Genomic DNA, 17,673 nt, shown 5'->3' with positions numbered 1-17,673 from the left:
TTCTTGGAATGTATTTCTGTTCTTAAAGGCATTGAAGACTAATATAATTTTCGATTACTAATATTGCTTTATAAGTACAGTATACGTTGTTATATTGTCTAGCATATCGCTTTAATTGACAATAAGACGACGATCCCGTCCCGAGTTTGAACTGAGGTGACTAGCAACAAAGTTAATATGTAATGTTTTACGCAAACAAAACAGTGTTTGTATTAGCTCTTTATGTTTGTCCCTGCAGTATATACATATATAGTTACACTCTAGTGGACGGAATCTCTATCACTTCGTATCGCAAGACGAAAGCATCTGTCAAAGAGATGAATTTGAACGAATTACTAATTGTTTGTTATTCTCTTGACCGTTCAATTCCGTCTGACAAACATTCCGCCCATGGCCAGCTTGGAACTTTTAGACCTAAGAGCCTATACCTTTTGTTTTCATCGTGTAACTTATGAAGATTCGGAGGCTTTGCCTTAAAGGGTGTGAAGACTCACAAAAAGAAACGTCTAATGCCGGTAATTTGACCTAGTTTCGAATGAGGTGTATTGTAGAGATCATAGTCTAGTTCTCTCTATTTCCACCATTGAACTCTTTCACATGTGTTGCATGCCAGTACATTCCAATCATAGTAATTATTAGTGATATGTATAGTACTTACCTGTAAACACATACCTTGCATATATATTCTAGTAGAGGGTCATTGTTACTTACCTGTAGGTAAATACCTTACAGTCCTGTATGAATGCCTTAGGTATTGTTTTCTTTATAGTTATTTCTAGGGTGGACCTTCCTGCATTTAAAGGACTCATATGGTTTGATTGGTTACTGTTTTTGTATTATCATTTTGATTGGTTGAAACACTGATGACCAGCCTGTGTCAGACTGGTCATCAGGTTCTTGTAATAAAGTTATAGAAAATACAGGAGAGTAGCACAGAAACCCAGAGTGTGCAGATGTCTGTTTTGTTCTTTGAGTTTTTCCACTTGGTCTCTACAGTATAAACAGAACAGACATCACCATCGATCCCAGAAAATACACACACAACTTGCTACCGTCGGTAATTAGACACTAGTGTACAGTCAGTACATACAGCTGCGGTCAATACCCACAGCACAGTGTATAAACGATACAGCGATGGACATCTCAGGTCCTGCTAAAGATAACAAGGTATCACGTTTCATTACTGACTGCATTTTGTAGCGACACGAACAAAACGTCACTTGCAAGCAACAGAAAGTTTACTTTTTCAGATGGCCGCACGCGGTTTGGGGTGAGTCTTCAATGCCTTTAAGAGCCATAACGTTGCAAAGTAGCTTTACGGCGATGCACATCCTTTATAACTATATATAAAGTTATAATAATTCAAGGACCATAGAGATACATTGGTCAAATAAAGGGCCGCAACATGAAAAATAAAAGGCTGTATCAAAGCCAAAGAAGACTGTAAAGTCAAAAATGGCTGCCAAAAAGCCATTAAAAGAAAACAGAAAATAATGGACTTGCACTTGGAAGATTATATCATATGTGTCTGTCGTTTTTTTTTTGGGGGGGGGGGGTGGGGGAGCAGGCCGGATTGAACATTTTCGCTGACCGGGCTTGACCCCGCGGCTCACCTATCGAGAACCCACGCATTACTTTGGTTACTTTTTTCATACTGAATTGTCAAATGAATATGTTCAAAATTGTCAAATTAAGTATTTCACCAGCTAATAAGTTAACCATCATTTAATAGCTAATACGATGGCCATTTATGGCACCTTCCATTTTGGTACCGGACCACGAAGGTATGTCACTGTAGCAAGGCTTGACCAGAGCGAAGCAGGTGGCTACAACCAAAAATTGCCATTTAAACTTCAACGAATCTGGTATACACAGTGATCATAATGTTCTGCTCTATGACATTCCTGACGACCGCCATCAGATATAAAATTAGGGGCGCTCTTTTAAAATAAAATACACAGCCCTTAGTTCGACCCAATTTGCCTGCTGAGTTTGTAAGGATCACTGCTGAAACGTATGGAACGCCAACAGGACCACATGCTGGCGCTACTACCCTAAACAGGGGTGCTACTATCCTAAACAGGGGGTGCTACTCCTCTAAGCAGGAGGTGCTACTACTCTAAACAGGAGGTGCTACTACTCTAAACAGGAGGCGCTACTACTCTAAATAGGCGATGCTACTACTACTACAGGCGGCGATGCTACTGTAAGTTAGTGGCGCTACTACCCTAAACGGAAGGTGGTACTAATTCAAACTGGAGACGCTACTACCTTGTATCCAAAGCGTGTTTCCAAGGCGTGTTTACAAAACAATATGCATAGAGGGGTCATCGAAATCGTTGTAGCAGATCATATTTTCTCATTACTACTTAGCCCCTCCTGCGGGAAATATGTTCCCGTCTTGCGGGAAACTTGAGACGACTCCCACTAACTCAATATGGTACTACTTAGCCCGTCTGGCGGGAAACATGGACCGTGACAGTCACATACATATTACTCTCGAAGATCACTGAGATGCTGAAGACTTGCGTTATTCTGCATAGGCCTACGTCAATAACAGCGTACTGTTTGTTGTGGTAATCATGAAACAATATTTTCTGAAAACTGAGAGAATAATTCGGATGTAGAAATTATTGTGGTATATTGTTAAATTACAGATACAAGATCTTTAACCTTCCTTTGAGAAATTTTAGGCTATTTGAATAATTATGCAATACAGTTTGGCCAAACCAAACCTTGGATCCTGTCCTGTCCTGTCCTGCCCCCCCCCCTTTCCAATGGGATCGAACATAGGAAGACCGAGCCCGTCCATTTGTATCAAGTTCCCAGAACTTTGATATCGGATATTATATACTATATAGGCCTATAGTATTACTATTATATAGTATATAGCCTACTATATATAGTATTCACTGATAACCGATGCTTGCTCCAATTCCTCTAAACCAAGGGCGTAGGAACCGGGGGGGCTGGGGGGGCGCCAGCCCCCCCCCCCAGTGAAAAATGTGGAGGGGCGGAAGTATCATTCCGCCCCCCCCGCTCCGCAAGTCAGAAAACCCCTTTTTCATTTCCAAATGAGAAAAAAAATCTCATTTGGAGCACCAAATCGCATCTAAGGCCAGGTGAAAATACAAAATTAAGTTTACAAAATGGAGTGGGTGTTGAAGTGTGCTATATTGCACCAAATTGCATCTGAGGCCACCTGGAAATGACACCCCCTCCCCTTAGACCCCTCCCCCAGGCCGGCCATCAGTCTTCAGCCCCCCCACTCAAAAGTACCTTCCTACGCCACTGCTCTAAACCTTTGCCATTTTATCTGGCCAGGGTGTGCTACAAGCACCTGCCTCGGTCGGCCATTGTGCTTATGCCCTGGAAAATTTCCAGCTCTCCTCGCATGTTTCGTTTACCACCGATGCCTGTTATAACTGTCCTGATATTGTACCAAAATCAGTACCCGTGCGCGTGATCATGGAGATGGGAAGTATGGACACAATGGTCCGAAATTTTTACTTGGTAAGTTGGTATTACCGTGACAAGAATTCGCAGAGTTGGAAGAGAGAGAGTGCTGGCCGGAGGGGGGGGGGGGGCGGGATATCATTCACGTCATCAATGTATGGAAGGGTAGATGGGCGATTTGCCATAGACTATAGCCCCCAAACTATGGCGTAGGAAGGTACTTTTGAGTGGGGGGCTGAAGACTGATGGCCGGCCTGGGGGAGGGGTATAAGCTAGGGGAGGGGGTGTCCCCCATTCCCATTGGATTTTTTGTTGCATTTCCAGGTGTCCTTAGATTAATTTGGTGCAATATAGCACACTTCAACACCCACTCCATTTTGTAAATAATTTTGCATTTTCACCTGGCCTTAGATGCAATTTGGTGCTGCTCTAAATGAGATTTTTTTCTCATTTGGAAATGAAAATGGGGTTTTTTGACTTGCGGAGCCGGGGGGTGGAATGATACTTCCGCCCCCCATATTTTCACTGGGGTGGGGGCTGGCGTCCCCCCAGCCCCCGGTTCCTACGCCCTTGCCCACAAAGGAAACCTGATCTGAGCAACGCTGGAATACTGCGCTTACGTCAAACTGGCCTGTGACCAAAATATGATGCACATACACCGCATTCTATTTCAGTCTTCAGATAACGTTCAATTTGGTGTATATAGGTGCATAGCAGGTATAGTGGCTGGGAATACTGTATTAAAGAACTGGTGAAATTTTCGTGCTCTTGCAGATAGATGAAATTGAACGGCAACTATTAATGTCCTTCAACAATTAGATCGCTTGTAGACATATAGGCCAAAATGCCCTGATCGAGTGTGTGTGACGTTTCATTTTTTTTATCTGCGCAATAACATGTCCTACATATAGTGCTGCATAAATCCTACATATTTTCACTACAGTAAGCATGGATAAGTAAACTTTAACAATGTAAAGGTATACAAGAACTAAGAAACACAAAATATACCAGAAAACTACCCAGGAGTATAAGCAATATGATTTTAAAGGCAGAGAGAATGAAACGAAGCTGTCGGCGTTGATAATATGATGGTTCACGCCCATAGTATGATAAGCACAATGTAATTGATGCTTCCTTAATCCTATTGTACAACCATTGATTAGTTTTAAGAAAATAACGGGTTTCCGTGAATATAACTTTATCAACTAAGGGTTCCCACTACAACGTTCCTATTTGATTGCATATTTATCGAGAAAATTATGTATATTAGTTATTATAACAAAAGAGAGAATGATACATCAACATGACTGCTCTACCACAGGTTGGCAATGCGCATGAAAACCGTTTTAAACTTACATCACGATGGTAACAATTATTTAGCCTGTAAAGCATATAGACGACTACAATTCAATCAGCAATCTAAATCATGAATTTCTGCATCTATTTGCAAAAGAATATATACTGATTAATTTCCTAAATGCAGAAAAAATAACATATTTTTTTGGAGTTTTCATTTTGTTTTAGTCAAGTTATGATTTCTCGAGAAAATTCCATGGTAGTTTTATATATTCGCACATTAGTAAACGATGATACCTAAATTTCAATTTGTTGCTAACAATTCATGAAGGTGCCTTTTCCTTGGTCATTTCGTAAGTAAGAGAAAAATCGTGAATATTTTTAAAAGACTAAAACGATATTTACACAGAGTGTTCAGCACAATTTGCCACACAAACCTATTTGTAGCTTAATAACCAATCAGCGGCGATATGTCTGGGTATTCTCTGTCACGTCCGTACATGTGAATATAAACAAAATCGGTCGCGAAAAAGTATACTCACTCACTTTACAAGTTACTCGTTGATCACCGCACTTAATTACTGTATACATTTACAATGTCTGTTCAACAGAAAAAAGCCAAGCCGTCGAAGCCTGCTGGTCCTACCACTCTGGACCTGATCAAAAAGGCCATCGCCGACCTGAATGATCCTAAAGGATCATCAGGAACCGCCATCAAGAAACAAATGGCTGCGAAAGGCATCGTGAAGAGCAATGTCATCGTAAACAAGGCTTTGAAGCGAGGCGTCGAGACTGGCGTACTCAAACAGGTCAAGGGTACCGGCGCGAGTGGCACCTTCAGGCTTGACACCGCCAAGGCGAAGCAAGCACAAAAGGAGAAGGAAAAGAAGGTCAAAGATCAAGCCAAGAAGAAGGCAGCTCAAGAGAAGAACAAGGCAAAGAAAGCTGCAGCCAAGGCAAAGAAGTCTGCTGCCAAAAAGAAGCCTGCAGTTAAGAAGACTGCTGCCAAGAAAACCAAGAAGAAGGCTGCTTCCAGTTCCAAGCCAAAGAAGACTGTCAAGCCAAAGAAAGCAGTCAAGAAACCAGTCAAGAAGACGGCGAAGAAGTCTCCTGCCAAGAAGGCAACAAAGAAGGCAAAGAAATAGATGGTCTCAACAGCTTATACCTGTGCGATGGCTGCAGTTTCAAATTTCAACGGCTCTTTTCAGGGCCACCACATCTTCCAGAAAGATCGGCTGTTCTTTCCTCCTTAAACATGCTTTTGTCTTGTCTTTTTCATTTTTGGGTAGGCCACGTGGTCCTCTTGCAGTGCCATTTCACTACTGTGCCAAAATAGCAATAAATAATGTCCTGAGTGGAAATGGACTTTAAGTTAAGGTAGGTAGGCAAAATTAGATAATGTATTATTGGGCTGATTGTATTGTAACGGTGAATATTTGTGGGATTGTGTTTGTATCACATGGCTGTGTCCAAAATACTTACTATTCATAAGCTGATGAGGTCATTTTAATAAAGTCCAAATTTTGAAGTAATTCATAATTAAGGTGGTAGCACACATTGGAACAGGTACAACTATACCAATGTTGTTGTCTGTTTAACCAGCAGAGTTTAAGAACAATGAAATTTGAAGGGGATCTTAAAAAGGGGTTGTAATGTGGGTATCCTTGGGGTTGATAGAATGATAGTAGGGAATATATACTTACTATTCATAAGCTGATGGGGTCATTTAAATAAAGTCCAAATTTTGAAGTAATTCATAATTAAGGTGGTAGCACACATTGGATTATAGGGCATATCAAGTCGTAGAACCAGGTTGTTTGGAAAGCTGGTGTATGGAAGGTCTCCAGTTTCTTCTGAGGAAAAGGTGGAAAGATGCTGGTGTGACATTTTTGGCTCTAATGTGTACGTTTCAATCAGGTTGTACAGAGCCGTGTATACGGCTCTGAGGTTGTACAAATTATGCTGCCCTCATTCTTACAGATAATATTTGCACAACTTTTTGTTAACATGGTTAATTACTAGAGAGGGGGGGGGGGGGGGAGCTGGTGAAAAGGGTTATGACAACATAGGTACAATTATACCAATGTTGTTGTCTGTTTAACCAGCAGAGTTTAAGAACAATGAAATTTGAAGGGGATCTTAAATAGGGGTTGTAATGTGGGTATCCTTGGTGTTGATAGAATGATAGTAGGGAATATGTACCTTTTGGTGGAAGGGAAATGTGAGTGACATAGGCCATGTTCTTCCATCAGCACTGCTGCAGTCTACCCACCCACGAGTTGTACTTAAGGGTAATAGAATGACATTAGAGCAGGGGTACAATATACAACTTTTGTTTTGGGGAGCTGGTGAAAAGGGTCATGACAACATAGGTACAACTATACCAATGTTGTTGTCTGTTTAACCAGCAGAGTTTAAGAACAATGAAATTTGAAGGGGACCTTAAATAGGGGTTGTAATGTGGGTATCCTTGGGGTTGATAGAATGATAGTAGGGAATATGTACCTTTTGGTGGAAGGGAAATGTGAGTGACATAGGCCATGTTCTTCCATCAGCACTGCTGTGGCCTCCCCACCCACGAGTTGTACTTAAGGGTAATAGAATGACATTAGAGCAGGGGTACAACATATACAACTTTGTTTCAAATTTTATTCCGTATTTCAACATAATTGCACTATAGTTCATAAATGTGCAAGAATACAAAGGCCAATGAGTGTACAATGAATGAACCAAAACAAACAAAAAATACACAAAATAGGTTTTCGATATTTACAAAATAACCTTTAAAATTGATGATATTGAAAGCATCTTTATCTACAACATATAGCCATGCATAATATGAAACTCAATTATCATAAAATATAACTCAGTTGTCATCAATTTTGATACTATTTTATTTTAACTCAGGATTAGTGGCAAATCTTAAATGTGTTGTAAAAAGGTAATCCCATTTTATCACTTCTTTTCTGTATAAAAAAATCTGTTGAAAGAGGGGTGAGGGGGTGGGGGGGGGGTGGGAGGGTAAGAAAGAAAAATAAAAAGCAGAAAAAGAAAACAAATCGCAACCGCAAGAGACACTTCCCCTTTTCTGAAATATTCTTCTTTTTGTTTTACTTCAGCAGAGGATAATCTACCCTCACAAGTTGGAGCTAGATCCCCCCCTCCAGTCAGCAGAATGAGTCTTGAAGCTTTCTCAAAATAGGACAAGAACATTCTGTGCTTCAAATATACTCAGCCAGGGTGGATGGAGGAGGGGGGAGGGGGGAAGGAGGTAATGGGATTAAGAAGGTTGGAAGAAAAGTTAATGAAACCTTCATTCAGAGCTGTATCAAAAGCTATGAAAAATAGATTATCTTTTCTATTTGCCTGTACCCGAGGGTATTATTTACAATACTTCATACTTGACAATCCTTACAGAAACTACAAAAGTACATTTTGTTGACAGATTAATCCACAGTTGAACTAGATACATTAGAAAGCTTCTTACAAGCAAACATTCTGGACCCTCCTTCACCTCTCACAGTTTGAACAGATCTGTACAGTTTCACCTAGCCCTGGCAAATCCATTTTTTTTTTTAATTGCGAGGCCTGGAAGGCAAGTATCAGGCAGGTACCAAAAGTACCACTGGCAAAACTACACATGAGAAAACATCAGTAAAATACAAGGATGCATACAGACGTTTGTAGAAAACCTGTCCACTCTATACCTTGTTATGATTTAAGAATTTATATGTATTTAGCTAAGTTTTAGTGCAAAGAAAGATGTCAGAATTGGGAAGGTAAGAGGGGGGTGGGGGTGGAATGGGGCCATCATCCTGCCTGTTATCGGTCAGTACTGAGTCAATAATTTCACTTTTCTGTGTTTGTACTTGACTTCAATATGAACACCAAACTACTTTACAAGCAACTTTTTACTTCCAGGAGCTTGTTCGTAGCAAGCTTATTAAACTAAATACCAAATATTTGTACAAAGTTTCAATATGATCAAAAATGTTTCCAGGTTCTTTTAGACATTTTTATAGTCAGTTAGTGTGTATGCCAATATTGATCTTAATTAAGCTAGGTAATAAGTCGAATTGGCTTCAGTGAGGAAAACTCATCATTAGCACATTCCCAACTGATATTCCTTACAAGATTTATACATGTGACTCTAGACTCTTCATTATCCTTGTAAAAAAAAGGATGAATTTTAATATTTCCTTTCTTCTTCCATTTTTAGTGGGGTTTTCTTTTCTTCATATTAAAATACAGAGGTAGAACCCTTTTATATTAAACCTTCTCATGTGGTGGACTAAATGCAGCAATATAAAATCAAATATACCCCTACTGACTACTGGCAAAATTGAAGGGTAACAAAATTTCAGGTTCATTCATGACATAAACATCACACATGAAGTAAAACATTTTTATATATTAAAAAATGAAGTATGCGATACAAAGTTTGAACGGATTAAACTCTCTAATTAAAGTCAATTACAATAAAGTCCTCAAGGGTTTGACCTTTGAGAGAGCAAAGACTGCTTATAAATTGATTATTTCTCTGCTTATCTCAAAATACTTCCCAACTTGATTCAAGTCACTTTTTACATTTTGACCATACAGTAACAAAACTTGTTAACACACTATCTTTATTTCAGCAATCACCGCTACTGCCCCAAATATAGCATTTCAAATATTTACTGCACCTAAAAAGTAAGTTTTCACAATCATGAAGTAAAACATTTTTATATATTAAAAATGAAGTATGCGATACAAATTTTGAACGGATTAAACTCTCTAATTAAAGTCAATAACAAATAAAGTCCACAAGGTTTGACCTCTGAGAGAGCAAAGACTGTTTAGAAAATGATTATTTCTCTGGTTCTCTCAAAATACTTCCCAACTTGATTCAAGTCACTTTTTACATTTTGACCATACAGTAACAAAACTTGTTAACACACTATCTTAATTTCAGCAATCACCGCTACTGCCCCAAATATAGCATTTCAAATATTTACTGCACCTAAAAAGTAAGTTTTCACAATCGAGTTGCATTTAATTAGACAAAATGTCTCCTGAGAGGGCAAAAAAATACTCTATAAGGATGGCAGTAAAATGCCTGTTGGTCAATCTGTACAGGGGTGACCAGTATTTCACTGTCTAGCATATTTAGGTACAAAACTGATGACCTATAGTGATCTTGACCAAACCCCACCTCCCGCCCCACTCTCGTCACTCCTAGTTATTATTCTTCTCTCATTGAGTTGCTACGATCACATTGCAAACCAATTACGAATATAGTAATAAATTTTTAAGCCATAAAGCTTAAAGATGAAATTTCTATAAATACAGAGGTTTGTTTCTGTTTTCTTATTTTATCAAAAAGTTAAAATTGTACATATTTCTTAATCTTTCAGTACTTTTACTTTTGCACATTTGAGTTTGAGATTGAATACAGATGCAGTTCTTTGGATGATATGTGGCAGGATAGAGCAAACATGAATATTCATGAATACAAAGTGCTTTACATTAGAGATTACTACATGTGTTTAGACCTACTACATAAATTTCAGTAGTTTCTTCTCCTTTCTCTCTTTGTTGTTAGCTGGATTACAAGCAGTCAACACTTCACAATTAATATTAAATATTTATGAATACAAAATGCTTGAAAATTACAATTTCTCTACAACTAAAAATTTCAGAAGAATAGTCCTCTACTGGGGAACAGCCCAGTCACATAATTTTTCTTTGTTCTTAGCGTCAGGGTACATCCCGGCAGGGTGGGTTTGCCAGGTCTGGAGCAACCTCCCATTATATTTACTAAGTAGTTTCCAGTATTTACTAATAAAATGCTTTCAAAATACGTGTGTTGCTTGTCTTCCTCTTCACTTTCCATTTACCAAACTTCTATTGTCTGTTTTATTAAAAAAAATTCTAATTAACCTGCAGGAGACCTGCATGGCTCGATCTGGAGTTTTCATTCTAACCATGGTTTTTTCCAGTGGATCTAATTAAGTATGGACTATGCAGTGTTTTGTGTCGATACTGCGAAATGGTTATTCCAGTCCATAACTATTGTAATTAGCCTGACATTCTTTTGTTTTCCCATAGTAAGTCGCTGGAATTATTTCAGTCTCTTGAAACATGCTAACCCAAATTTTGACCCTTCTTCATCCCCAACAGACCGGAGGTACCCATGCCTAGACATTTCTGTTTTCAACCTGTTTGCAAAGTGTCCGTAATAAGGCACCAAGTCAAACACAAAAAAAGTTCCAACATCTACGAAAGACCGCTGCAGCAAAGCTGAAGAAAATATATCAAACAAAATCTGGGAGTATAAATGATTATGTTAAATGCAGCTTGGATGCAGGCCATGCAGCTACTGACTTTTGAGTCGATACATAACCTTTAACCTGTTACTAAACTAGACTAAACTAACCTGAGCCTAATACCTAATGCTCAGCAATGCCAGAGTACTGACTGATTATCTAGTACTGGAATACTGTAAATGGTACCCACCATCAAGTTAAATTATTTTCCTTGACTTTTTCATTTTGAAAAACATTGAAGGAATTTTGTGACATTGTTCATAGAACATGTCTACACTTAATTGACTTCTGGAAGAATTTTCAGAAGGAACAAAAGAGAATGGTTTCATTTCTAAGAACCCTTGACATTTATCACTCGTTTCCACGACATTTCCTGGACTTTTGTGTTCAAATTGCCATGGCTTTTCCAGGTTTGCGGTGACTATAAAGGAACCCTGTACCATATTGTGATACACACAGCTAGTATAGTATCTACTGATTGGTCACATGACTGTAACTTGCAAATTGACTTGTCGCTGGTAATTATGAAATATCTGACATCGCAAATTATCAATTTATATTGATTTGCCGCAAGACTGTGTTGGCTATTAATTCAGATATACAATACAACAAATCTGCATTTAATACCTACAGACCAACCTTGTTCAGCATTTCAAAAATGTTATGTTCAATGGTTGGAATTGACAATTGTTATAAGCCTCTAACCAATCAAAAAATGAAAACTTTTGACTTAAAGGTTTACATATGAGCTGGTCTTTACTGCTCTTAAGTACATATCAACACTGCTCCAAGCTGATAATTGAGACTAACCCTATGAGATGGAAACGGCTGCAAATGTTCTCACCTAGGATTCTACTGACTATCGTTTCACTCTCCAAACCACATGTGTGACATGTAGACTGATAAATGTTGTATAAAGACACAAGGTTACTGCTGGGCAAATGCATTGTCAAGCCTACTGTAAACATGTATAATTTGATGGGCCTTTTTACTTTCACCTCTGCCTGACAAGAGGCTTTATGCCAACAACCTGATTCGATGACGATGAACTTTTGGTCAACCCTTATTTTGTTTTATGGAATTTAAATAAGGTGAGTATATTTCCAAACATGGCTGTTTAATTCCCATTTACACAAATTAAAATGTTAGTTTGCAGACTGTCTCTTGAGATGTAGCATTTTCTTAAAACCTTTAGCATTGTTGTTCTAAGAGCATGGATATACAATTTGGAACATTTTCCATATGCCTAAATGGTAACCAATTTGACCTTCTATAGACATAAGCCCTTTATGCAAACGACCTTATAAAGAATAGATAAACAAGCCACTGATTCATATGATGATTACGTTGAGGTATAATCATTATTTACATGTAATAGAACCTTATATGCTTTGATGATTACACTATCATGTAATCATACTAATGTTGCTGAATCATCCTGAAGAGCTAGCAGTTTCTGATGCAGTGGCGTAGGAAGGTACTTTTGAGTGGGGGGGGGGGGGCTGAAGACTGATGGCCGGCCTGGGGGAGGGGTCTAAGGGGAGGGGGTGTCCCCCTCCCCTTTTTTGCATTTCCAGGTGGCCTCAGATGCAATTTGGTGCAATATAGCACACTTTAACCCACCACTCCATTTTGTATATAATTTTGCATTTTCACCTGGCCTTAGATGCAATTTGGTGCTCCAAATGAGATTTTTTTCTCATTTGGAAATGAAAAAGGGGTTTTCTGACTTGCGAAGCGGGGGGCGGAATGATACTTCCGCCCCTCCATTTTTTTTTACTGGGGGGGCTGGTGCCCCCCCAGTTCCTATGCCCTTGTTCTGATGTGCTTCACGATTACATTATGGTGTAATAACTGGACCTTAGGCTTTGATGATTACACTATCATGTAATCATACTAATGTTGCTGAATCATCCTGAACAGCTAGCAGTTTCTGATGTGCTTTACGATTACATTGTGGTGTAATCATGCAGATGAAATACCAGCTCCTGAGATCCTGGGATGATTATGCTATGGTGTAATCATATTGATGCAGCTCAACCTACCCAGCAGGATAGCTCCCTGTACTATTGACGATTTACATCCTGATGTAATCATCGTTACATAGCTGAAACATCCAGAACAGAAATATGCTTCTGATATACCCTATGATTGCATTGAGATGTTTAACAAATGTCAACAGTCCAATTCACAAACAAATGACACTTAAAGTCTTGCCACTCGCTGAAGGTGTCCAGCTAACAGATTCAGTATCTAGAGTTGCGGTCCGATAACTTCTAAGCTTTTTATGGCGCTAATACCAACATTAAATGACCGTCCTTTAAAAACACAGACAACGTGATCCAAAATCAAGCTGCCCAGTTACAGTTGACTGCTGCTACCGGACATCTCGATGTCTGTGAAGCAAAAAAACATCAACTATGTAAGGCAAGAAACTCCAGAAATTTTGCATTATCATGCAGATGTGGAAAAAAAAAAGTTTCACAAATAGTGAAAGTAGAGAAGTGACCCCCTGCCCTCCCCCCCCCCCCCACCATATCCTGACAAGTTTAGTGTTCAACTTGGTTCAAATCTATACCATCTGATAGTATTTTTTTCATTCATTCTGTTAAGTGTGTTTACAGAAGGATCACACATGTTGTTCAATGTTTCTTCTTATTATCCCTTGCTTCCTTATTTTTTCCCTCTTCCTTCTTGCATGGGACTGTTCTACTTTGTTAAGCCATAAGGCTTCTCAGAACATTTCATTTTTATAACAACTTTGCATGCTGCAGATTTAACTAAATCAATAATATGTGTGTATTATATTTGTTTCATTTCATGTGCAATAAAATGTGTATATCGTTGTGTGAAACAAACATGACAACAAGAGCCCAAGGGCACTGTGGTTCCTTGCTTGGGGTATATGACAATACACTACCCCATTCACAACTTGTCCCAAAATATCAACCATGTCACACCTTGGCATTGAGATTTAACTGCATTAAATGTCAAAAATTTAACTTTGAACTTGTATGTAACTTCACACACAAAGGTCACCCGGAGGTCAACCAATTGACATTTTTGATCGGTGAGACCTAAATAGAGCATGACTGTAAAAATTCAAACATTTTTTCTTTGCCCATTTTCTCCCCCCATAATACTACTTTTTTAACATTAGCTGACCTTTGGTGACCTTGGATCACATGACCGTTAAGTTTGAAAATATTCCCCTATACCATTTGCAACTTGTCCAAAAAAATCAACCTTGTCACACCTTGGCACTGGGAGTTATTGCATTAAATGTCTGAAAATTAACTTTGACCTCGCACACGAAGGTCAAATGGGGGTCAACCCATTGACATTTATGATCAGAAGGTACCTTTAACATCTGAAAATAGCATCGAAACTGTAAAAATCCACAAAACACGAAAAGGTCACCAGAGGTCAAATTGAGGTCAAGGGTCACCCAGATGCAGGTCGACAATTGGATTACATTGAAGCAACTCCCAACCCTAACGGACAATTTGTTCTCAAGTTGTCGCAAAAATACTAGTTTCTTATCATTAATTGACCTTTGGTGACCTTGTATCATATGACCGTTAAGTTTGAAAATATTCCCCTATACCATTTGCAACTACTCCAAAAATATCAACCTTGTCACACCTTGGAACTGGGAGTTATTGCATTAAATGTCTGAAAATTAATTTTGACCTCATATAACTTCGCACACGAAGGTCACACAGGGGTCAACCTATTGACATTTATGATCAGAAGGTACCTTTAACATCTGAAAATAGCATCGAAACTGTAAAATATCCACAAAACACAAAAAGGTCACCAGAGGTCAAATTGAGGTCAAGGGTCACCCAGATGCGGGTCGACAATTGGATTTCATTGAAGCAACTCCCAACTCTAACGGACAATTTGTTCTCAAGTTATCGCAAAAATACTAGTTTTTTATCATTAATTGACCTTTGGTGACCTTGTATCACATGACCGTTAAGTTTGAAAATATTCCCCTATACCATTTGCAACTACTCCAAAAATATCAACCTTGTCACACCTTGGAACTGGGAGTTATTGCATTAAATGTCTGAAAATTAACTTTGACCTCATATAACTTCGCACACGAAGGTCACACGGGGGTCAACCCATTGACATTTATGATCAGAAGTTACCTTTAACATCTGAAAATAGCATTGAAACTGTAAAAATCCACCAAACACTAAAAAGGTCACCAGAGGTCAAATTGAGGTCAAGGGTCACCCAGATGCGGGTCGACAATTGGATTACATTGAAGCAACTCCCAACCCTAACGGACAATTTGTTCTCAAGTTATCGCAAAAATACTAGTTTTTTATCATTAATTGACCTTTGGTGACCTTGGATCACATGACCGTTAAGTTTGAAAATATTCCCCTATACCATTTGCAACTTGTCTCAAAATATCAACTGTGTAACACCTTGGCACTGGGAGTTATTACACTAAATGTCTGAAAATTAACTTTGACCTCATATAACTTAACATACAAAGGTCACCTTGGGTCAACTTATGGACATTTTTGATTGATGAGACCTAAATTAGAGCATCAAACTATAAAAATTCAAACATATTTTTCTTTGCCCATTTGCTATCCCCAAAATACTAGTTTTTTAACATTAATTGACCTTTGGTGACCTCGTATCACATGACCGTTAAGTTTGAAAATATTCCCCTATACCATTTGCAACTTGTCCGAAAATATCAACCATGTCACACCTTGGAACTGGGAGTTGTTGCATTAAATGTCTGAAAATTAACTTTGACCTCGTATAACTTCGCACACGAAGGTCACACAGGTGTCAACCAATTGACATTTTTGATCGGAAGGTACCTTTGATATCCAAATCTAGCATCAAAACCAAACATTTTCTTTTTTGCTCGTTTCCTCCCAAAATAAGCACATTTTTTCTAATGTGACCTTTGACCTTTTGACCTTGGTTTCAGATGTAGTTTAATCTCCTGATTCCAAAAAACAAAACGACAAGTCTGTACAACCATCCTTACTCCGACCGAAAAACTTTGACCCCATATAACTTCGCACACGAAGGTCACACGGGGTCAACCTGATGACATTTATGATCAGAAGGTACCTTTGACATCTGAAAATAGCATCAAAACTGTAAAAATCCCCCAAAACACGTAAAGGTCACCAGAGGTCAAATTGAGGTCAAGGGTCACCCAGATGCGGGTCAACAATTGGACAACATTGAAGCAACTCCCAACCCTAACGGACATTTCGTTTTCAAGTTATCGCAAAAATACTAGTTTTTAATCATTAATTGACCTTTGGTGACCTCGGATCACATGACCGTTAAGTTTGAAAATGCTCCCCTAACCAGTTCACAACTTGTCCCAAAATATCAATCTTGTCGCACATTGGCACTGGGAGTTATTGCAGTTTTAATATTTTCGGTTTTTGGACCATAATTGACCTTTGGTGACCTTTGTGGGCACCAGAAACAATAGGGCACACCTTCTCCATATGGCGGATCTATAGTCCAAGTTTGGCCTCAATCCAACATTCCCTTATTGAGATAGAGCGTACCCAAGCAAGTGTCACAGACACACACACACACACACACACACACACACACACACGCCAACCTGACTGCATAGGTTCCTTTTGCTAAAGCAAGGAACCAAAAAGAAAGGAAATTTTATAAACCATTTCAGATAGCTTTTGATATGAATTTTCTTGCAAACTTACGCGTATATTGGCTGGAGTTGTACGGGCTGTGATTTGTGTGGTGCGTGAGAGTTATGTACTGTATAAGAAGAATCGAAACCACCAATGAAATCAACTGTAAGAGAGGATGAGAAACCAGAAATGAATTATTGTTATCATTATCAGAATTCAAATAGTTTTGCAAACAACTTCTATGTAGGTATTATTTAATACTCCTTGCATTCTCTGACTGAAAATAACATCTTCTATGAGATCCAAAAACAGATGCCAATTGGTCTTTCAGATACACCTCAAACGATCATTCTGGTATCATGCAAGAGAGTTGAAAAAAAAGTAATAATAATAATGCAATTATTATAATAAGTCGTCAAGCCAACAATTTTCTGCAAAATGTTTAATTGACAACTAATCGTATCTCGTCAATTCAACATTTTTTGGCAAACTGTTTAATTGTTCACTTCATTCCATCTGACCATGAAGTGAACATTTTGCAGAAAAATGTTGAACTGACGAGATACGATAAGTTGTCAATCAAACATTTTGCTGAAAACTGTTCAATTGCGCAGTTAGAATGAAGTGAACAATTTAACATTTTGCAGAAAAATGTTCAATTGACGAGATATGATAAGTTGTCAATTAAACATTTTGCAGAAAAAATGTTCGATTGCTCAGTTAAAGCAACTGAGCAATCCAACATTTTTCTGATTCTTGATAAGATATTATCTTGTTATCTAAACAATTCACTAAAATATGTCAACTTATGGGGCAAAGTATTTCTTATGTTGATGACACTTTTAAGCTTCCGTAACGAAAATCAAATATGCGTAATCAAAAAGATATCCCGGGGAGTAACATGCATTGATTGTGGCAGTGCAAGGGAAAAGTGTGGACACATTTGTTTG

At 38.5% G+C, this 17,673-nt stretch overlaps 2 protein-coding genes across 3 annotated transcripts in view; one reads left to right on the top strand and one right to left on the bottom strand.

Annotated features, from left to right (window-relative positions):
* The first annotated feature begins 5,282 nt into the window (after nucleotides 1–5,282).
* Nucleotides 5,283–10,635, top strand: LOC139954778 (histone H1-like). Its single transcript, XM_071954710.1, has 2 exons — nucleotides 5,283–6,669; nucleotides 6,700–10,635. The coding sequence occupies exon 1, from the start codon at nucleotides 5,349–5,351 to the stop codon at nucleotides 5,895–5,897; it is 549 nt and encodes a 182-aa protein (XP_071810811.1). The 5' UTR covers nucleotides 5,283–5,348; the 3' UTR covers nucleotides 5,898–6,669; nucleotides 6,700–10,635.
* The window catches only part of LOC139954777 (sodium/potassium-transporting ATPase subunit beta-1-interacting protein 2-like), a 29,875-nt gene continuing 21,911 nt past the window's right edge, over nucleotides 9,710–17,673 (bottom strand). For both annotated transcript variants that reach the window (XM_071954709.1, XM_071954708.1), the window contains 2 exons: nucleotides 16,793–16,886; nucleotides 9,710–13,456 (listed from right to left, as the gene is read on the bottom strand). In XM_071954709.1, the coding sequence (XP_071810810.1) occupies nucleotides 13,422–13,456; nucleotides 16,793–16,886 (129 nt within the window). In that variant the 3' untranslated portion in view covers nucleotides 9,710–13,421. The remainder of the gene's footprint in view (nucleotides 13,457–16,792; nucleotides 16,887–17,673) is intronic.

The sequence above is a fragment of the Apostichopus japonicus genome, chromosome 17 (genome assembly GCF_037975245.1).
Source record: "Apostichopus japonicus isolate 1M-3 chromosome 17, ASM3797524v1, whole genome shotgun sequence".
Lineage (NCBI taxonomy): Eukaryota > Metazoa > Echinodermata > Holothuroidea > Aspidochirotida > Stichopodidae > Apostichopus > Apostichopus japonicus.
The sequence above is the reverse complement of the archived record's forward strand: the minus strand, read 5'-3'. Positions and strand labels throughout refer to the sequence as shown.

Excerpts from the sequence above, each read along its gene's own strand:
- LOC139954778 (XM_071954710.1), top strand. The coding sequence starts at position 5,349 with ATGTCTGTTCAACAGAAAAAAGCCAAGCCGTCGAAGCCTGCTGGTCCT.